Source organism: Notolepis coatsorum (assembly GCF_963971535.1).
Source record: "Notolepis coatsorum genome assembly, chromosome: 7".
Taxonomy (NCBI): Eukaryota; Metazoa; Chordata; class Actinopteri; order Aulopiformes; family Paralepididae; genus Notolepis; species Notolepis coatsorum.
The window spans coordinates 115,036,623-115,060,428 of NC_140171.1; the positions used below are offsets into that span (position 1 = coordinate 115,036,623).

A 23,806-nucleotide genomic window follows, 5' to 3' on the forward strand; every position below is an offset into this window, starting at 1 on the left:
AAACACTAGATTATCGATAGTATATGTGTACTTATGCACGCTAGAGAAGCGGGCTGAAAAATCTATTATCCATGACCTGGTCAGCGCTAACGTCATACACGCACACACACACAGACACGTTGTGATCGCTAGGAAAAAAACATCTGATTAACCAAATACTGGTAAAATAGAGTCCTTACCTCACATCAGATGTTCTGCAAAAAGATTACCGGTAATCCAATTCCTGATTGCCATTCCAAATATTGATCGCTTTTATTGATCCAACGTTATAGTCCGGAACACAATCGAAAGCTGCTCCGAGCCTCCCCAGTGAATGTGGTAACAGACACTGCTTGCCAGAGATGGGGAAACCCTGGACCGGAGTTTTTTTCTGATGCACATGGCCACTCAATCCAATGATGTGCATTACCATCCGGGAGACGGCTAGGCGGCGGTATTTGCCCTTTTCGAGCTCAGAGCCATTCCCAATGATAACGTCAGGCTGGATGGATGAAAAATTTATGGATATCGCTAATAAAAGAAATAACGATAACGAGAACTCAACGCATGGCGAGTTAGGACGAGAAATCTCGTCGTTAGCACTCAAAGTGTTAAATGTGCTCTATAAATAAAGTGGATTGGATTAGATTAATTAATTAAATTAATAATCAGTCTGGAGCTGCGCTGCCTGGGCGGCTGCTCTCCGTTACACAGCCAACAACATTACATTACATAATTATGTTGCAACCGAGGCGGCTGGGTGGCGCAGCGGACTAAGCGCTCGTCACCAACGCGAGAGACACTGGTATCGAATCCGGTTGTCAGCGTTGCCTCCGGCTTGGCCGGCCGTCATACTGGCTCAATTGGCAGAGTCAGTGGGAGGGAAGCCGGTGGGTGGTAATCTGGTTGTTGTAAGAAAAGAAAAAAAACAGCGACTCCTACAGGTCGGTCAGGGCGCCTGCACAGCGAGGAAGGGAGATGGTGAGGGTAGTGTGAGCCTCCCACACGTTACACCTCACCAATGAGAGTCCGCGCTGGCAGGTGAAAAGAAGTGGCTGGCTGACTCTGCATGTATCGGAGGGGACATGTGATAGTATCTATCAACCCTCCCTAGACAGACCAGTGGGGGGCACATGCAAGCAACGACCAGGAAGGGGAGGGGGGAAATTGGCATGACTAAATTGGGATGGGAGAAAAACAGGAGAAAAAGTGGATCACATTTTTTTTTTTATGTTGTAACCTTCATCTATAAAGCAAACAATTATATAAATATTTATATGTAGTTAATAGAGACAAAGGCAGAATTCGACTGAATTTTTTATTAAGACATGTTTTTATATGGGTCGGGACACTATAAAAAATACTATAGAGATTTGTCAGTGCTGTAAAGTTTAAACCTTTTTAAATCTTAGACAAACTAAACACTTTGCTTTCATGAAATATTGTAAGCCGTCATTTGAGGCTTTATAAAAGCAGCACAATGAACACAAATCTGTCACTGCCGAGTCCGACCTCATCTTAAATAACAAACGGCATTGCTTGTTGTAGTTAACAAAGAGAGGCAGAGTTGATTTTGCAGGTAACATTTTTTTTTTTCAAATTCTTTTTTTTTTCGAATAAAATTCCCATTCGAATCCCATGCCCATCGAACGAAGCTTCGAAGCTGCAAAGTATTTAAAACAGCCCTAGCTACAGTAGAAGGCTGGCTAAGCTCGTTCATTTGGAATGGGAAGAAACCACGTCTGAAAATGGCCAAGTTACAGATGGATGGCGTTAATGGGGGTCTCTGGACCTGCCTAATATAAGACATTACCAACTGGCAGCACACCTTAGGGTGCTTGTTGGCTGGCTTAAACTAGACCCACTCTCAATCTGGCTAGACATTGAATCTTCACAATCTAAGTCCCCCTTGTGGTACCTACTATTCATCAAAGACTTTAAGTGTTAGGAAACTATGCTCTAACCCCATCACGCTATGCTCAATCAAGGCCTGGATGTCCGTCCGTAAGGTGGAGGACCGAGCTAAGTTAACTTCTCCTCTTACCCCGATCGTAGGCAACCATGACATTAAGCCGGGCCATATTGGCGGTGGCTTCAGGATCTGGCATACGCAGGGCATAACCAATCAGACCTTGATGTCCTTTTTACAGCTACAACAGCGTTACGGCTTACTGTAAACGGAGTTTTTCAAATATTTACAAATTAGACAGTTTATCACTAAGGACACCTCACTGTTAGCCAATAGCTCCACCTCGCAGGTAGAGAAAGCCCTCTCCTTACAGCTCTCCAAAAGACAAATCTCTATTTTCTATAGTATGCTAAACCTCAACTCATCTTTATCCTCCCTTGTCACCAAACAGTCTTGGGAAAAAGATTTAGACAGAGAATACGGACGAGGACTGGCAGGATGCATGGACCTATGCAAAATAAATCTCGGTTTGCAACCGCACCAAATCTATTCAATTCAGAATCTTACACCACATACATATAACCCCTGCCCTCAAAAGTAAAATGGATCCCAACGCGTCCCCACTCTGCTTTAAATGCAAGATAGATTGGAAACCACGTCTACTGCTTTTGGTCCTGTGTAAGGCTCCAGAGCTATTGGTTCGACATTGTGGATGAACTTTGATATATTCCAGACCCCCGTTGAATTGGACCCCCTGTGCCTTTTACTCGGTCTCCCAGATGTTCATATTGTTCATTTCAAACATAGGAGACTGTTCAACTTGTTGACGTTTGCTGCCAGAAAAAACATTATTTTGTTCTGGATCAATGAGATCATGGCACAACATTATTATGGACTGTATTCCTTGTGAATACATCACATGTATGCTGCACTCCAAGCTGGACACTTTTTATGAAATATGGGACCCATATCTATCTCATATTGGACCTGCGCTATCCGCCACTGTACTCGGTGGGTTTCCCCACTACCCTTAGCCTCCCTAGAGATCACTAATGTCTTGTATGTAGGTGCTTTGTGTCGTTGCAGAAGGTATCATAATGTATGTAAAAGTACATGCCTGTTTGCGCACACAGACACACACAAACGAAATACACGTGCACTCACATATAAAACATGCACACATAAAACACATGCATACTAAAGGCACACACATAAAACACACACATAAAACACGTATACAAAACAAACGTACACACTCCACACACAGTCTGTATCAGTCCACTGGGTGCTATCATTGGCCAGGAGCCGACTCCCTAATCGCCACTATTGCTGTATATACATTGTATAACATATGAAGCCACCTGAGCCATGTTTTTGTTGTTTGTCTTTTGTCATGTCTGTTAATGTACTTCTAGTTTATATATTATGTCTTTATTATGCTTACTGTCATTATTGTTGTTATTGTTGTTAGTGCTAGTGTTGTTAGTGTCTCTGTTATTAAGTCTACTGTATTGTGATGTCTTGTTCTATGTATGTTTAAAAAAAAAAAAAAAAAAAAGAAGAAAATCCACAAAGTATGATGTTCGAGTATAAAACTTGACTCGAGGGACATTAGGTGAGGAATGCGAGTGAGGTGGACTAGTGAGGTGGTCTACTCAGACCACACCATATTATAATGGGTCTCCTCAGTCTACCTTAGCTTTTTTTTTTCTTATGTACTCAAGAACGCTATGGTCATCCACTACAGGTTTATTAGACACACCCAGAAGCCAAAAGAGGATCGGAAGTATGGCATTTGCCAACTATGGCCCAAAAATATTGAACACACTACCAACACACATCAGGAACGCCAGCTCCATACACATTTTTAAAGGAAAATTTAAAAACGTACCTATACAGTCTAGCTTACAAATAGTGTACCATGCCTTAGGGAAAGAGTGTATCTTATTGAAATGTTTTTATTATTATGTTTTTAATTTAATTTTATGTATTGATCTTTTACTGAAATGTTATTTTACTGTGCTTTGCCTATTGCCGTACTTTTATTACTGTTGTGTTATTAATGTGATGCTTTATATATGCGTATATTTGTGTACAGCACTTTGAGCTACATGACATGTATGAAAGGTGCTTTATAAATACTTACTTACTTACCTTAGTTGCTATGGCATGTACATGTGTTTTATTACATGTATATGTACATGCATACCAACTATTCGACTGTTTTATTCTCCACACACCGATCATCCATAGCAACACTATATTATCACAGACATCCAAGTTGGGGGATCCCCCTTTGAACAGCCCATCTGAGGTTTCTCTCCTCCACATCGCCAGTGGTGCTTTTTTCCTATTGCTAGGTTTTTAAGTGAGTTTTTCCTCATCTTCATTGGGGAATGTCTGGGAGTGTCGCATATTTGGATTTTATGGTGTTTTGTTGTTCTTGATTTATTGTGATGTTTCCTCTTGACTCGTTCAAAGAAGACTTGTACAGCCCATGGGGGCATTACCTTGTGATTTCGGGCTTTACAAATACATTTGATTTGATTACCTGGTATACGTCTAACTCTTCACGACTGCAGGATGGTTTACAGGTTGTGTGCTCCGACATGGGCTCTGATTGGTCCAGGCTCAGGACCCACCTTTTTCCTTACCCACATCAAGTCACAACCCTTTGATTTATGAAATATTTAAACCACTCAAAATATATTTCACAAATAAATAGCGCAATGATACAAAATGGCTTTGTGCACCGTTAAAAACATGAAATAAACAAAAATAAAGTCCAACATAAGCGCAAATACGGCTAAAAAAACCCAAAAGTGCGACCCACTCAAAATGGCCCCCGCGACACAGCCAGTTAGGAACCACGGTGCTAAAGCACGGCTGTCGCACCTCTCCCGAGTGCCAGAATAGTGGAGCATTAGAATTAGCTGCCAGCATGTTTCTGCTGAGTTGAGCATGTGTTGTACTGTTCCTTAGGGTCCCATTGTCTCAGTAGTTTCATGGCTTTATGGCCACTATAATCACACACGCGAGCAGCTTGTGATGATAGCAGCATTGATTGCTTCACTGGAACTGCTCCGTCTCACTGGGTGAGGACTGCATAGCCACCTCATCCGCTTAGACCAGCTTTCACTGCTGCTCATCCTCGCTTTTCCACCCAAAAGATAAACCCTTTATTTGACCATCTTCATCTCCTGCATAGATTTATATTGATGCCTTTCTTTAATTAATACATTATTTGTGTTTCAGAAGCTCCTAACAGTCTCATCCCTCAGGGCAGTGTTGTGCTGGGCACTGCTGGCCCAGATAAGTTGGTTTCACAGTGTCCTTTCTGCCTTGGTTCAGCCAGCTATGGAGGATATGTATTCAGGTCAGTACAGCTGTCGGTCTCTGCAGTGGGAACCAGCCCTGAGTGGAACTCACCTTGCAGGTCCAGGGTAAGAGGACCTGTGCTGTCACACATCAGAGTCAGCCAGGTCACTTCAACGTTGGGCGTGGCTGGATCTGGGACAATAGAAGATGAAGAGAACGTTTAGTAAGGGGGCTTTCACACTAGCCATTCAGGGTCGAATCAGAGCACGATCGCACCAAAATAGAGTGTGATGAGAACGCTCCCCCCGTCCAAGACGGGACCGCTGGAATAGGTGGTCTCGGGTGCGCGCCAGTGTCCCTGACGACGGAGCGGGGCGTGGTGTGCAAGCAAACCTGTAATGCTTTCATGCTTGCTTGAATTTTGGGCAGATAAAAACATACAGCAACACCTGGACAATACCCACAAAAACTATATTTATGGGCAATTTGGAGAGTTCAGACCTCAACCAAACAAGCATGTTGAGCCTCACGGCTCAGTGGATCGATGAAAACTTCGAGATGAAGCCACGTTACAAGCCCAAGCAATTTTGCCATTGCTATACATTGGTTTCTTGTCCGAATGCATTTATTTTGATGTATTTTTCTTCCACGAAAAATGGAGCCTCTAAATAATTATTGCCCAAAACGTAAGCTGTAAAAGATAAGCTAAAACGCGCATACAAAGCCACTTATTCTGAGATGATAATTAATGTATCTGGATAACCAATGCAAGGATTTTGTCTAGGCAGGTAGCGTTATTTCTGGGAAATTGATATCTATAGTCTGGTATATTTTTCATCCACGAAAAATGGAGGCTGTAATAATTATTATTGAGAGTCTATGAATAATAATAATTAGAGCCTCCATTTTTCGTGGACGAAAAATATACCAGACTATAGATATCAATTTCCCCCGAAATAACGCTACCTGCCTAGACAAAATCCGTTCATTGGTTATCCAGATACAGATGAATTAGCATCTTAGAATAACAAATAACACATAAAAGACAAACGCAACATCTTTTCTTTTATTTTCTCCAGCGCGACCAGCATGTCTTTCGTTGGATTGGCATGTCTAATAATGCTGTTATTAGAAAATGTGTCGAGCTAAAAGTGAAGAAGATGAGGCTTCAATATATTTTCCGTGGTTTGGACAGCATAATCGCCCAAAACCAACCAGTGATCCCTCCGTTGTTTAATCACTACCCACAGTAATGTGGCCGGTTAGCCCATCCAAAGCAAGGGAGCCCGACGTTGTGACTAGTTGTGTTCAGCAGGACTATAGCAATCAAGTATATATGCAATTATCTTTTACGTTGTTCGTTATATGTTTTGTCCATCTGTCTGTAATGTGGTTAGCGCGCGGCATGGCCATAATGATTTTAGTGTAGGAAAAGTATCCAAAATCCTGCCTGTATCTAACCCATCGTGTAGGTTTAGCTGGTACATTACTTCCCGAGGTACAGCGAAAATGTCCCGTGTAACTGTTTTGGTTAATTCAGAAATATATAGACTATAGAGAGTTGCTCTCCTCAATTGTGCCTGGGAGCGAACCAAGACTGCAGTGTGTACGCAAACCAGAGGGGGGAGAGGGAGGGGGGGGAGTTCGCACTCAAGGACGGAGCGAGGACGGAGTGGAGCACCGGTTCCTAATGAGAAGACATAGTACAGCAGACATAGTACAGCGGTGTACAATTCACACTATTTTACCATATTCTGATCATTAACCATTCTTTGTAAATAATTATTTGACAAGAGAAATATATAGTAATATGGTAGGGATGACATAAAGCTGGTTTGACTGGCTTACACCAACAAGAGGACTATGCAACATCTGATCTGTTACAAGCATCTGTCATCTATGTGTCTCGAGATAATTGAAATCTTCCCGTTAGTTGGAAGGGCCTCAGCATTAATTAAAAGTCTGTGTAAAGCAACAATAAATGTTTTCAGAGTTTGTCACACCACAGAAAATCGATTAACCACCCAGCCAATTTTGAATAATTCAAAGAATTGCCATGTATTTAAAGTTAGGTTTCAAAACCATGAAGAAATAAGCAGTATTCTCTGCTCTGAAATGCTGGCATGGTTAGCTTGTAGGTAATATCATCGCCACAATAAGTGGAGTGCTGCCCTATGCCACTATCCCCACACCACAAACCTGTGAGAATATTGCTTCTTCAAGCAATCTAGAATCTAGCAATCTTCTAGCAAGTTGTTGCATGAAAGGTGGGATAGAGTAAAGGCTGACCACATGATACAATAATCATAATAATAAAAATAGGCTACATATTTTATGTCTAATTAAAAGAATATGCAACATGAGAAGAAGAAAAAGAAGAAAAAACCTCACAGTACATCAACTGGCTGCCCTGGACTCCAGTCTAGAGAAAGATCAGTAACACTGCATCATCTACTTCAGGATAAAGCCATTTATCACAAAGTCTGCCACGATACGATACGAGACGATATTATATGCCCATTTAACACAATCGGTAACATTTAGATCAACTCAAAAAAGGCAACGGAAATATCATTTGACATTAACATTTTTGAGCTCTTCCAGACATTTAAATGAAAAACAATCTATTGTTTTTAATACAAATAGACCTCCTGTTCACTGTAAAGTGCCACGTTTTGATAAATTGAGCTTTAAACTTCAAGTTACATTTTTTGGAACTCACAACACGCAACCTAAAACCCCTCTTTCCAAACGGCTTCCCCGGGCCCTAATGGACCTCTGCTGTTCTCTCTATGGTTCAGCTTAGCTTAGTTAACTTACGCTAACGTAACGTTAATTTCGGTCTTTAACGCGACGTGGGCATAAAGGAATGACGAGGATGCAAAGCATGTTAGATGCATTTGACCCGTTGTGGAAAAAAAACAACAAGCACTTATTTCGGGTCGCAAAATAGGCGGACTCTGGAGCTATGTTGTAACGTCTACACACGTGGAGCTACTGTTGTTGGGCCGGGCGGATATGCTCACCAGGGGATTTTCAAAATAAGAGTATCGCAATATGAGTTCATGTTTCTTTATTAGTTGTCATCAGTGATGCCGGTAACGCGTTACTAAGTAACGCGTTATTGTAATCTGATTACTTTCCCCCGAAAATAGTAATCTAACGCGTTAATCTTTAAAAGCCAGTAATCTGATTGCAGTTACTTGTCCAAGTGGCTGTGCGTTACTATTTCGTTACTATCTCATCATAAATTCATAATGCAGGCGGAATGCAGTATTTTATTTCGTTTTTCGACAGTCAAAAATACATGTTGAGCTGTTTTTCTTATTTGGGAGTGACGTGGTGTGGCAGTGAAAGGGTTACACAAGAATGTGTCCCGCGGCGTGACTGGACTCTCTGTCTGTGAGTGACTCTGCTTTGGCCCAATCACATTCCCCATCCACAGTCTGCGAATCAGAGGCAGAGTAGGGCGGGTCTTCACAGCACGTCATGTGACATATGCGCCAATCGTGTGACAGCAGGGCTCGTCTGCATTCGTCTGAGAATTCCACCCCAAAACGCTTGTCTAAACGAAGTGAAACCGCAGGAAGACTTTTGCGGTTTCTGTTCAGACTTCCACCCCAAAACGCTCGTCTAAACGTAGCCTCAGTCAAAATACTGTCTACCGCTAAAAACAGCACATCCAATTGCATTGAAAGCATCTGGAATCACAACACTAGCCGACGCTTCGACTAGGTACAGGAGGACTCGGAGGCCAGCCAAACAGCAAAAGAGAGAGATTGTTTCTTTCCCTATTGATTAATGTATATTTGATGGTGGCAGAGCAAAAGCTCTTATTTGCCAGATTTACAGTTAATTTACATGTTAAAGAGAGACTGATTGTATGTTTATAGAGAGACATTTATAAAAACAATTTAATAGTTACAGTTGATATAATTGAATAGTTCAGCCTGCATTTGTTAGATGTGAATGGATACACTGGTTTTGTAAAACCACTGGCTGGCTGCTCTAATGCTGTGAGCATCATAGACTGTTGCTTTACCATACTTGATGGTACAGAAGCTGAAGCACTAGTTTAACAATTTACGTTATGTGCAGAGAAACAAGTTAAAAACAATTTATGCACTTTCAATAAAGCGTTTAAAAAAAACTGTTGGGGGAACGACGACGACTTCGTAACCTAGTTACTTTCAAAGTAACTAAGTTACTCTGATAATCAAGTAATCAGTAAAGTAACTTGGATTACTTTTTAAAGGAGTAATCAGTAATCAGTAATCGGATTACTTTTACAAGTAATCTGTGGCATCACTGGTTGTCATACAGAAGTACAGAATACTTTTATACAAAATGCTTCTGTTACGCTCCAGAGACTGCTAGACAAAAATAGATAAGTATAAAATAAAATAAGTATAGCAAGTAAAAAAATAGAAGTCACGTACGTAGACACAAGTGTTCAGTATGTACATATGTACAATGTTCAATGCAGAGTAGAAGTAACTGAGTTACCATACAATATACTATACAATATACTAATATACAACATACTATATAGTGCAAAGCAGAAATGGGATGAGGTACAATTTAGGTACAATTTACAGTAAGGTGTAATGAGGTATGGGTTGTAGTGCAAATTCTTTCCCAATAAATATAGTGTGTTTAGGTGTTCTAAAGTGTGTAAAGTGGGTGCTGCAGTGAGTTGTTTGTTTAAAGTAAGTGTGTGCATGCAGGGCCACCTCAGGGGGTGTGTGAGCAGTGCGGTCGCACAGGGCCTCGCGGGAAGGGGGGCCTCGCACAAAAAAAAAATTAAAAATAATTTTTTTTTTTTTTGCGAGGCCCCCCTTCCCGCGGGGCCCTTTTTCATCACAGACCTAAAATCTAGTTTTGCTTATATGCTTATATATTTCACATTAGACACGTTTGTAGAATGTGTCTGACTTGTTCCTGGGTCTGCGGCTCTGCAGGAGACACTCACTATTGGAGCTCTGGGGCTCTGCAGCAGACATACTATTGGTTTCAACGAAGGGAGTGGTTACATCATGTGTACGCCGGCGTGCGTCAGCTGCGTTTGACTATTTCGCGCGTGCAGCTTTGGAGGTTGTGCTTAGTTATGCCAGCCAAGACGAAGAGGTCGGTCATTATCAGTCGGTCGGTCACCAAGGAACGTTGACGAAAGGCCTCTCGCTGGCGGGACAAATGGCCGGAGCCTTGTCATGGTGCAGTCGGGATATAGCCATGATGACGGCTAGTAGCTAGCTTAGCTAAAGGCTAACTAGCGTTAGCTAACCTAGAGACAGCGCATGCAGCCAAGATGAAGAGGATGGTCGTTTGGCAGATGAACTTCGTCAACTCCACGCGGTTGTCTCCATCCTCTTGGACGTTTGGTGAGTTTTTAACCTATTCTATTAACTCTATTCTATTCCCGCCGTGGATATCTCTCTCTCTCTCTCTCTCTCTCCCTCTGGAGCCAAACTGGCCGACTAGCTGTTGTAGTACTAGTAGCTAACGGTGTGTGGCCTGGTGTCAGCACCTGTATTGCTTTTCTCACATTGTACAGTTTTTCAGTGGTAGCCGCATAGCTTGCTTCTGCGTTAGCTAATGGTTAGCGATAGCCGGGTTGAGCTAACTGTTAGCCAGTTAGCTGTTTAGCTACGACGTTAGCTGCCGGCTGCGCTCGGCTGGGAACGTTAGCTTGATGCTATCAGTTAGCCTAGAGTTAGCTGTTAGCTTGTGCTACGACCATTGACATTAGCCGTGAGAATAGCAGGGGGTTCTGGCACTCTGACTACGACATCATCTTTGACAGAAGATGTAGTCGGGCCTGCACCATGACAAGGCTCCGGCCATAGCTTCTTTTTGTGCCGCCAGCGAGAGGCCTTTCGTCAACGTGGAGACCTGTGTTGCGGCCTTTCGCCCTGCGTTCCTTGGTGCAGGTAAGATGAATGAAAATGTCATGACATTACCCCACTCTTCCTTCCTTCCCCTCCCGAATGTTTTGTTAATAACGATGTTTTTTTCCAGGCAAAACATATGTTACTTCACAACATTTGGAGATACGACATGTGCTGTGTGAATTGTCTTGGTCGTTTGTGTAGCTTGGGTAGCGTTGGGCCGTTGGCCAAAGCTGTGTGTGGCCTGGTGTCAGTAGCCTACCTGGCTAGCCTATTTAGCTGATGTCGGCCATTGGCTCCTTGCTGCTTTGTTTTCTCTGGTATAGACCCTCTTCTCTTTGGATTTAAGTGTTGATCTTTGTCCTTTTGGATCTATGTATATTCATGTTGCCTTTGTGAAGTAATCTTTTCCTTCTGTTTTGTTCTTTCATTAAAAGTTGAATATCCTTTAGGGGGTCATCTTTGCTTATCTCTCATACATGCTCTCTCTCTAACACACACACACGACAAACACACATGCTCGCTCTCTCTTTCTAACACACACAGTCTGCCTATGGCGGCCTTTCTCGATGGCTAGGCTGTGCTCGCTGAGTCTGTACCTAGTCAAGGATCTTCAGTCACAGTGCTCAGGTATTCTGCCACTGTGTACTCTCTGTTTAGGGCCAAATAGCATTTCAATTTCTTTCCAATGTGTGTCTCTCTCTCTCTCTCTCTCTGTACACTGTATATTGACTGTAGAACGGGAGCTCTCTCTCGCGCTATATGTTGACTGTATCATGCCCAGCCTCGGGCAGCGCTATCATTTAAGAATATGTTGACTATGAAAAAAAATATATATATATATATATATATATATATATATATTATATATATATATATATTTATTTATTTTTACCTTTTGGGGGGGGGGGGGGGCTCGCGTTTAAATCTCGCACAGGGCCTCGCATTTCTCCCAGGCGGCCCTGTGTGCATGTGGATGTGTGTGCTGTGAGTGCATTTGATGGTTGTTACATAGTGTTATTGTTCGTTGAGCATCCTGATGGCCTGGGGATAGAAGCTTCTTCTGAGTCTTTCTGTGCTTGACTCCGGTATCGCTTGCCTGACCGCAGCAGTTCAAAGAGGCAGTTGTTTGGGTGGCTGGAGTCTTTGATAATTCTCTTAGCCTTACCCATGCACCGCTTGTTGTAAATGTTCTGGAGAGTGGAAAGCCCCCCTCCAATTGTGCGTTCGGCTGAACGGGCCACTCTCTGTAGTCTGCTACGGTCTTGTGCGGTGCTATTCCCAAACCAGGAGGTGATATTGCCAGTCAGGATGCTCTCTATTGTGCATGAGTAGAAGTTCTTAAGGATCTTCTAACTGACTTGGAACTTCCTTAGGCGCCTGAGGAAGTAGAGGCGTTGCCGTGCCTTCTTCACAACACTGTCAACCATATGTGGACTCAGAGGTACTTGAAACTGTTCACTCTCAATGAATCGATCTTTTTACATAGCATCGATCCTATTTGATAATTGATAATAGATCGATATATCGATCTGGATCGATGTATCGTCCCACCCCTAAACGCTAGTCCATAAAGTATTCTGTTGGTGATGATCAAAGCATAAAAAAACTATTCCCCCCCACCCCCCCACCCTTTCATGCATTCATGATGGAACATAATACCCATCATATGCATTTGATTTTTTAATTGTAGCATGTGTAGGGACGGAACGCCAATGCATTTAGTATAATACACGTTGGGGGCTATTAGTTATAGCTCTACAAACAAGGTGAAGGACTCCATAAGTTTAATGCTGGCACTGAATAGATGGGCCCCGGAAACAACATGGCAGCCAATGTGATAATCTGGGGGGGGGAAACATCTATTTTTATGTTATGCACTCCATTGATGCAGCATGCTCCACCTAGGCAGCTCCAGTCATCTTCATCTATACTAGGCTCTGCTGCATTCACGTTCATTGAGACAGATGACAGATGTGTGTGTGTGTGTGTGTGTAGGTGTGTGTGTAGGTGTGTGTGTGTAGGTGTGTGTAGGTGTGTGTAGGTGTGTGTAGGTGTGTGTAGGTGTGTGTAGGTGTGTGTAGGTGTGTGTAGGTGTGTGTGTGTGTGTGTGTGTGTGTGTGTGTGTGTGTGTGTGTGTGTGTGTGTATTTCTTTCAAACCCCCTAACAGTATACAGTCAGTCAGGTCCATAAATACTTGGACTTCAGGCTACAACCAAGTATTAAAAGTGACAATTCTATTTATGGATTGTTAGTTTGCCAATTACTTTTGGTCTCTTAGAAAGGGGGGTGCACATGTTGAAACTGTTTTGGATGTCAATACCCTCAAATTAAAGCTGAACATCTGCACTTAAAGGACACCTTGGTTGTTTCATTTCAAGTCCATTGTGGGGGTGTACAGAGCCAAAATTGTAAAGATTGTGTCAATGTCCAAATATTTACCTGATTTAATATGTATCATGCGTAAACCTTTTCTGCTCTATAAAGCTGATTTTGTTTTAGAACATCACAGATTAGATTAAACTTTATTGTCAGAACAGAATCTTATGGGAAACATACATATTAGTCTAGAGGCTGCGTAAAAAGAGATCAAGTACAGGTGACAAGTACAGTATGAGGAGGTAGAAATTATTTCATAATTAATTATATTATTTATATTATATACAAAATTATTATTATATATATTTTTTTGTATTATCTTTTCCCCCCTCCTTTTTCCATTTTTCTCCCATCCCAATGTTAGTCGTTATGCCAATTCCCAATCCCCTTCCTGGTCGTTGCGCACTCTACCCCCTACCGTCGGTCTGGGAGGGCGGAGACTATCACATGCTTCCATGTGTAGCCAGCCCACCGCTTCTTTTCACCTGGCAGTGCGGACTCTCACTGGGGGAGTGTAACGTGTGGAAGGGTCACACTACCTCCCCCAGATCCTTCCCACGCTGTGTAGGTGCCCCGACCGAACTGTAGGAGTCGCTGTTTACACCGGCTTTCCCACCCGCTGACACTGCCAATTGTGTCAGTATGGACGGTCGACCAAGCCGGAGGTACCGCAGCTGGATTCGATCCCACTGTCTCTGCGGTGGTAGACAGACGCTTAGTCCGCTGCGTTACCCGGCCGCCCACAAAAATATTAATTATATGCCAATATTAAATACATTTTATGCTTTGAAGGCACAACAATTGCATTGCCAATGAATATTAGGTTAGAATATAGATTTGCAGGATTTTACATGACTTCTTTTAATCTACTGTTAATTTGATTACACCTGTTCCCATCTTGTATTGTACAATAATTGTTGAAAAATTACTTCCGATATAAACCACACCCCCTTCTGGTCTTCTATCCGATTACAGATACAGATAATGACGTCTCTGCAACCCCTACTAGGTACTACTATTTATTTTGTTTACCAGGCTATATAATTGACCTTTAACTCATTCAGCGCCATCGCTTAATGAGCCAGGGGGCGCTAGAACGCCATTGCTTTAATCAATGGGGAGACTGCAAAATTTGCGAGTGCTTAAAATATATCTTATATTATAGCTATGGGTCTAATACACCCGTCGATTGTCAGTGAGTTGCTTCCAGTCAACATGCACAAAACAGATCGTTTTTTCATCCGTACATTTCCGTTTTATACCGTTTTGAATACGAGTATAGTTTGTGATTCTTAGTAATCCCAGGAAAAGACGCGCTAATAGCCCTTTAGTGGAATACACTAAACACGTTGTCATTTTTCGCCCGATTATCGAATCTTCCTGAAATCAACGCTAGATCATCATTATTATCCTTCCTCGTGCATACATGAAATGGCCCTCGTAGAGCGGCGCTCCCCCGGCGAGATGCATCTAGCTGCAGAACAGCAGATTTAACAGATTGCAGAATGGGTACAGTGACCGTCACAGGCCCGGATTGATTGATTGAAAACTTTATTAACAGATTTAACAGATTGCAGAATGGGTACAGTGACCGTCACAGGCCCAGATTGATTGATTGATTGATTGATTGATTGATTGAAAACTTTATTAACAGATTGCAGAATGGGTATAGAGGTGTGATAGGTGCGATAGGTGTGATAGGTGTGATAGGTAACGTTGTAAACGCTAGTCCTGCCAGAGTATTTAAACCCCACCCGCACGGCTCAGATCGGACAGAATACACTTAAACCATTTAGTTCGGGTCAATGGGCATTTTTTTTATATAATCCATGTCATCCAATAGAGATATATTCTATTTGGAGGGATGCTACTGTGCTCTGACCACCTGGTGCGTTATCCTAGATGCATGCCTCCGTTTTCTGAGTTATATACCATTCAAGATGATTTAGGATAATTGTTCATCAGTCTGTACAAAACGTTTTCTGCCATCCTGCCTTCACAATCCATTAGAGACATCCAACGTCTTAAAGATGCTGTACGTGTGTTTGTTGTTCAAGTTAAATAGATCTTCTTTCCGATATAGATGTTTGGTAAGTAACATGGGTCTCCCCGTCCCTCCACCCTGCAGTAAACAGACAAATGAATTCTAGTATCCATTCCCACTTTACCCAATCAGGTGAAAGAACCTTAGATATTTGTACTTATTTTCAAGAAATCTTTGCTTTCTTGACAAATTTGGTAGATTACTTTACTAGTTTCAAGGACACATTCAGTTTTTTTAACTAGCTTTTATTTCTTATTTTTGTGTGGAGTTCTCTCTCCTGGTTGGATAAAGTGGGAATGGGATACCACCAGAAAATGCATTTTCTGTTTACTGCAGACGAGTGGAGGGGCTGGGAGACCCGTTACTGACCAGACAATCTATATCAGCTATTATTTTAACATGTAGACCACTTGTTTTAAATTAACAAATACAAAATATCACTTACAGCACCTTTAATGCAGAAATTCAAGTCACTTTGCTTTGATTTCTGACATGTTATACAGGGCCCTCTGTGTCTCTGTGGTTTGTAGTATTTGTGATAAATTCTCCTAATGATACCAGATTTAATCTGCCAGATATCCAGTGCTAGTAATGGTATATCTGTACATCTTATTCTCCAGTTAGCACAGCTGGGACGTTATGTCATGGCAACACAGTCTCATCAGAAAACGTAAAGAAAGTACTAATCGACCACAGGAAAAAAGGTGCATAATGTTATGTTATAGCCATAACTAATATATTTACGTCTTGTATAAGTAATATATTTATGTTCTGTTTCGTTAAGGGGCTCTGCTTGGCATCACCTACTGCACTCCCTCGCGTACGTGCACGCGTACTGAATAACATTCCACAAATATACCTTTAATACCAGTATTAGTCTGACCACACCCCTCATCAGCTTACCTTCATAAGCAGGTGTGTGGTCACCTGCTCTCCTTCTTCTCGCTTTCACCACAAGGAAGTGCCTCGGTAGTACCCCACATGACGTGTTGTTAGTTGAAAAGAGTTGTGACTGGTTTACATTGTGCTTAATCTTTTCTTCTCTCACTTTGTTGTATAAGAAAAGATTTGGGTCATAATGTATTCTGCGGAGAGTAGACCCGCTAGACCTACTCTTCACCACCGGTTCTCCATTCCCGCCTCCGTCGTGCGCTTCGGTGCTGGGCTGTTGCCACTCTCGTGGTTGCCGACCCAGCCCGGGAGACTGCCGGTGGATAGTTTTCCTCACCGACGAGCCGAGGGTTCGGTGCCGTCGCTCCGGCGATGGCCTGATCTCGACTCTGGTTCCTCTGGTTCTGGGGAATCGCCCGTTGATGAACGGGGGATTGTTTTAGAGCCGGAGGATTTGCGACGCAAACTTTTCGCGTCTGCTCGCTCGCGTCGCAAGATGGTGGCGTGCAGACGCGAACGGCCTGGGTTTGGGGAGCTGCTGGAGACCAGCGAGGATGCGTCCGACTCTGGATTTCTGATGGAAACTGAAGACTTCATGGAAGAGGCGGACGGATTCTTGTATGATGGTCCCGTGGAGGAGAGTATCCCTCCTCCGGAGACCCCGGAGGGGGGAGAAATGGCTCCATGGGGCGCCTTGTTTGAAGATGTCGAGGAACCACCTTGGCCTCATCAGCAGGATGCCCTACTGTCGGCCGCATCGGATTGTGGCTCCTTGACCAGTCACAGCCTGCTGTATGCGAGGGATGCGGGGTCGGTGGAGGAAGGTTCGCAGGGGGAACTGCGGGCCTTGTTTCCCGAGCTCATGGCGGTAGCCGCCACCGCGAACGGTGTGCCGCTGCCGCTGCCATTGCCTGCACCTGTCCCTGATGACCTCATAGGCCATCCCTGGCAGCGTCCCCCAGTGAGAGGGGTGGACGTTGTCTACCCATTTTTCCCATCGATGGGGGCCTATGTTCGTCGGGGTCAGGCGGTGTCCAACATCATGGGACTAACTCCTGCCTACGTACCAGTTACGCGGGTGTCGGGGTTAGTCAAAGGTATGGGGGAGGGCGTGCCTCGGCTTGACAATCCGATGGCCGCGCTCCTCTGTCCGGATATGGTGTGGGAACCCCTATGCAAGCCGGTCCTCCAGGGGAGGTCGGCTAGGCGATTGGCTTATTGGGGTGACCAGTCATTCATCGCTGGTACACAATCGCTGGCTGCGGCGTCTAACATCGCCCACCTGGCTAGATTTGTATCGGGGATAATGACGGGCGGCACAGATCTGAACGAGGTAAAATGCGATCAGATCACCCAGGCTGCGGGAGCTGTCCTGCACCTTTCCCAGGTGCTGGCCATAGCCATGGGGAAAGTGCGCGCCCTGGCCACCCTGGGCCAGCGTCACCTTTGGCTGGAGCAGGCCCGTGTGCCAGAGAAGAAGAGAGCCCCTCTTCTGACGGCCGCCCTCTCCGACGCTGGCCTGTTCGGGAAGGCCCTGCAATTGATGACCTCAACATGCAGAGAAATGGCAGAGGAGAGATCCGTCCTCCAACCCCATTTTCCGCCTCCCGTCCTTGCCGGTGGGGGCAGAAGGCTTCCGCGACGTCGAGCTGTCTCCGTCGCCGCTACCACTGCCTCCGCCGCCGCTGCTGGCCCTGCCAAGAGGGCCAGGGGACGAAACGGCGCTTCGGCCACCGCTGGCCCATCCCAGACCGGAGGAGACGGTAGGGAACGTCGTGTCCAGCAGACTGTAACCTACCGTCCCTCCGGGGCTCCCCGGGGTGGCAAGACTCGAGCGGCGCGAGGTGGCAGACGCCGTTGAGAGTGACTTTTTTCCCCTCTGTATCCCCTCTCCTACACCCTTCCCGGCCCCTCTATGATTTTGTGCCTTACACTTTATTAGTATTAATAAAAAAGTTCCCTGACATAAGGGGGACTGTGTTTTGGCCGAACAAACTGTGTGTTTCTTCAAACAAATCATATGGTGGGGTTGTGTATATATGAATCTACCCTGTTTACGTTGGGGGGTGAGTTGTGTTGTGTTACGAGGTTAAGCAAGGTCTGCAACTTACACTCGGTAATAGGTTCTTTTTAGCTTGATGCTCCACATGCAATTAGAACTGGTGTTATTCCATTGCTTTAACTAAGTATATGTGTTTCACAATGCTGTGTTGTTTAGTTGCAGTAATGCTCGTACGCACACTTTCACGGCCTAGCCGTTACTCTCGTTCGGCGTTTTTCCTATGTATGACATAGGCAACGGGTATAGGATTCACGCACAGGCGATTTATGTTGTTGTGAAACCTCTTACACTTTTTGTGGGTAGCAGGCATTGTATTAGCTTATGCTATGCATTGCTTTCTACCGGAGGTTTTTCAAGATGGCTACGGTTGCGTTTCTGTGTGTAGGGATAGAGGGTGTGTTTTCGGGAGGGGGTGTCGGATAAACCCCTCCTTTCCCACTTGATTGGTTTAGGGGATTTTTGATCTTTTCTGCTGAGCCAGTCAGGGCCAAGCCAGTGCTTGACAGGGGGGGGGAGGGAAGGGGTATTCTACCGACTCCTGTTATGACAGGATCCGGTGGGTTTTTTCCCCGCCCGTTGTAGCGTTGTTGCTATGGCGACGCCTTCCATGAGCTGGTGTCTTAAAGATGTCGAGGTTGGGCGCAGGGCTTACAGGCCTGCTGCGCCCGGTTTATGTGTCAAACTTGAGTCTATTGGTCACGTGTCTCACAGTTTACATATCTTTTTTCTTGACCGTAGTCTCATGTGGGAAGGTGTTTCTGGGAGGGTCTGGTCTTACACTCTGATTAAAAGGAGTGACTGGATTAAAATCATGTGAAAAACAGGGTTTTTACTCCCAGCTGTGCAGTTAGGTCATACGGGTGATGCCTTTTCTTTATTTTTATAAAGAGTTGAATGTGTCTTGATGGATTGGAAATGAGGGTCCCTGATGGAAACAAGACTAACGTCTTTCTCAGGTCTGCCTCCCCTTATCCTGTACTGCAGTCTGTTGGGTAAATTTTTTCATTCATTCATTCATGGAGTTGATTGCATCTCGCCCCTCTTGTCGTTTCCCTGGGCGTCTTGGGGATTCAATATGGTGGTCTAAACGGCCTATTGTTGATGTGGGTATGTCCGAACGCACACATAGTGCTGGCTCAGGATGTGCTTTTGGGCCATTGGCTGACTGGCGCGCCTTGTTTGCTTGGGTGAAACAGCGTTTTTATGGAGCAATTGGGATGGGGGTTTTTCCTCTTCCGACATCCTGTGTGTTGTCGATGGGTTCCCGTTCATGTCAGGGGATGATGACGGAATGGGTCTGGACATATGGGGAAGGGTCTCACGCCCTAGGGGTGGGCCACCGGACGCGGTTCATACCGACACGTCTGGGTGGCGCCTTCTTTTTTGTGTTGGGATCAAACGCGCATATCTGCCCCTTCTCCTGGGGTTGGCAGGTCGGCGTGATTAGGGCACGGGACTGGTTCTGGTCGCGTTGGTCCAGATCAGTTGCACCCGTTGTCCACTGGGGATGCAGATCTGCTGTTCTGGTACCCTGAGGGACTTGGGGTTTTTTCAGGGGGAAAAATGCTAGGTCGATCCGGGTGTCACAGGGTTGAGCGTTATGGGACCCTTGTTGGGTGCGTTGTATTCTGCACTGTCGTAATGGCTTACGGCCGTGCCGACCTGTACGCGTCCGATCTCGTCGGATCTCGGCCGCTGTACGGGTTGGTCTTGGTTGGTACTTGGTTGGGTGACCTCCTGGGAATACCGAGTGCGGGGTGCTGGGGCTGGTCTTCCATTTTTACGCTCTTCTCTTGCGTTTTTGGCGCTGAGGGGCCTGTTGGGTGGGTTTAACCTCCTCGGGGGACCCTGTGCTCCCCGTATCACCGGGCCCGGTCCGGGGTGATGCTCGTTGACCCGTAGGCCCGGGATAGCCCTGTTGGGAACCGGAACGCGGGCTGCGGCGGTGCCGCAGATGTGTTTTGGGGTTTCTTTCCTGAGGGGTTATGGGACCAACCGTTGCATGGGGTGATGCCTGGGTGGTTGGTTCTCTGGTGTGTTGCTGCAGTGTCAACTCCCGGTTCTCCGGTTGAGGGTGCCCCTGCACGTTCATGACGTCTGCCGATCGTATGGGCTTTTTCTGTGGGCAGCTGTCAGGGGTCGAGTGGTCTATGGGTCCCACTTCTGACGTGCTGTTTAAAAGCTTGGTTATGCGACAACGCCAGCATACGCCCCTTCCGCCGGGGCGGCTGTTTCAGCTGTCCTTTCTGGCGCCTGCCTCGTCCGCAGTTTTCCAGGCTTGGGTTGACAGCCTGTTGCCTGGTCTTTTTCCCCGGTGCACTGCCTGCTTCCGTTGGTTAACTCTTGTGTGTTATGACCATGCTGTCTGCCTGTTGCAGGGCCTGTGTTCCAGGCGGTGTGCTGTTGGGGAGGACAGGGCCCGCTCGGCTGAGGGGCCTTTGTCCGAATACGCTGGCGATGTGGGGGGCGGGGTCACTAGGTGCCCCCCTGGTGGGGTCTTGATGCTGGCATCATGGCCTTCTCCGGGCCCCCATTCCAGGGAGTCCAGTCCTTTTGATGGGTCTGGGTCTTCCTTCGCGCTCCGCTGCTACGGCCTTGCCACGGGGTTGGGTTTGCCCTTGATCCCGTGATTCTGGGGGCGGTGACGAGGTTGTTCCTACGTTCGTTCCCGGGTGGCATGCGGGTTGTGCGTGGGTGTAGTCGTGGGGTCAAGCCACGGTCTGCTCACCCTGTGCGTTGGGTTGCTTGAGTGCCTCTTCGCACGGTCGGGTCCGTCGCCCTCCCGTGAAGCCCCTAATAGGGGGGATGCCCTCCATTAGGGGGGGTCGGGGGGGCTCAGCCCTCCCTGTTCTGATGGTTGTGGGGGGCTGTCAGCGGGGTGTATTTGTCAGCCAGCGGCTCCGCTTGGCCTCCCTTGTGCAGTAGGTGATGCCAAGCAGAGCCCCTTAACGAAACAGAACGTTAGGTTATGGCTATAACCAAGTTCTGTTAGTTAGGGGCGACGCTTGGCATCAGACGGCCGCTGCAGCCCTTGACCTCACCTTGTGGTGAAAGCTTGGGAAGGAGGAGAGCAGGTGACCACACACCTGCTTATGAAGGTAAGCTGATGAGGGGTGTGGTCAGACTAATACTGGTATTAAAGGTATATTTGTGGAATGTTATTCAGTACGCGTGCACGTACGCGAGGGAGTGCAGTAGGTGATGCCAAGCGTCGCCCCTAACTAACAGAACTTGGTTATAGCCATAACCTAACGTTTTGTATTGGCAAAAGTCCAAAACAAACAGCGACTGGGAGTCAAACCAATAATGATTGTGGTCACAGGTGAGTGTTCTCTGCACTATAGCCCACCCTCCCACCCTGATACAAACACAGCAATACTATGTTGATGATCCGTTTTAATGTTTAATGGTTATGGTTAAGATATAAAGTTAGGGTTAGGGTTCAACGGCTATGGTTAGTTGAAGGTAACAGTAGTCCTCATACTCGAACGGACTTTAAGAAAGTTAAGAACAAATTTCTTCGTAACTCCACTTATGGACTTCTCTGGCCGATTTGGCATGATCGAATGGTTTCTTTTTCGGAGATTCATTCGTAGCTACGAACAGGATTTATGAACATGAAAAAGCAGTAAGAGACTGGTGTGCGCCCGTGTTCTTAAAGGCTTCATTTGGGAGAAATCATTGGTGATTGCGTTCACGTCGATTCTACAGACATCCTCGGAATTAAATATTTATAATAATAATAAATACAATATTTGTATCGTTAACAATTATGTTTTACATTTATAGTCATGACTCAATGATTCATTGTGATGTCCGAAAATAAATAAAAGCGCTACACAAACACTGCAAATGACAGTGAATGAATAAATAAATAAATAAGAACCAAACCCAATTGCGCGGATATAGCTATAGTGGAATAGATTGTATTAATATTCCATATACTGTATGTTCTTGTTATTATTGGTTTTATTTATTTATTTATTACATTGCTTAGTGCGCACATCGTAAGAGCCAGTGGAGAAACATTCCACTGCGCATCTTACTGTTCACGAGTTGAACCCACACAAATGACAACAGACACAAAGGATAAGTTTAAAGAATTCCATATAATTATATAGCTTATTAGCAACAATGCAGCAGCCTGATACATAGAGCTGTGCGCTCCTGGGTAGCTGCGCTCAGTGCACACACACAATATGGCATATTTACTGCTGCTGGAAGATATCGCTTATCGTGCACTGAGGAGGCGGACCAGACGCTCAAACCCTGTGTCACCACACGTCCAGGTACTGTCCACCTTAGGCACGTGCACATCAAGGCACCCTCCCCAGATGCGTTTCCATATCTCAACAGAAAGCAATACCACTCCATCAAATTATCTGCAACGCCGCCACCCAGAACCACCTGCTCTACGTGGTCTCACGCTTCCCAGGGGGTGTACATGACTCCTACATCTTACAGCAAGGAGATGCTGGAGACACATGGCTAATTGGTACGTACTGTATACATGCGTAATGTATCGTTCCAGCAACAGTAGGCTTCTATTATTCTAATGGCTTGTTTTATTAGGAGATCGCAGATGTGCGCTGCCCCCCTGGTTCATGACCACACTCACCAACCCCCAGAGACAGAGCAGCAGGTGGCCTATATTGAGAGCCAAGCGTGCACTCGTTCCAAAGTCGAGCGCAGCATCGGACCGCTGAATCTTTTTTTGGACTCTGATTTCACATGAGCCCATTTCTTTTTCACTTCAGCCGCTGTGCGCTCCTCTCCTGACACCACGTTAACCTCACCCGTTAACTCGTCCCATGCCGCTTTTTCTGGGTGGCTTTGTACCCGTATTGACACTACTAAATAAGTCATGCTAAGATGTCATGTTCTACAGTATGACTTACTACTACTATAGGGTCTTTATACCTGTATCACTGTACATATTAATACTACAACTCTGTACATGCATCTGATGAGCACTATTAATCAGTATTATTTATATCAAAGTCAGCTTTATTGTTGATTCTCATAATGTGCAAGACATACAGAGAAATGAAATTCCCACGCTGTATACAAAAAAAATATCTAATATAAACATAAAGTAACATATAGGACACTATAAACATAAGTAACATATGGGACACAATATTTATTTAGTTTACCAGGCTATATAATGTATGGCATATTTGTATTGCAATTGACAGCATATAAATATATAAAGAACAGGTATAACTCATGCCATTCATCAACTCATTAGCACAGTGGTGATGCATTTTCTGATTGAACATCAATGACATATACATTTTATTCAATAAGAAGACAAAAATGTACCTCCTCTAAG

General features: G+C 45.0%; 1 protein-coding gene across 1 annotated transcript in view; it reads right to left on the minus strand.

The window, feature by feature from the left end:
• LOC311231385 (rho GDP-dissociation inhibitor 1-like) overlaps positions 1-23,806 on the minus strand; it is a 60,603-nt gene that overhangs the window by 20,312 nt on the left and 16,485 nt on the right. Inside the window, exon 3 of the mRNA XM_084317954.1 lies at positions 5,318-5,398. Within this exon, the coding sequence (XP_084174080.1) occupies positions 5,318-5,398 (81 nt within the window). The remainder of the gene's footprint in view (positions 1-5,317; positions 5,399-23,806) is intronic.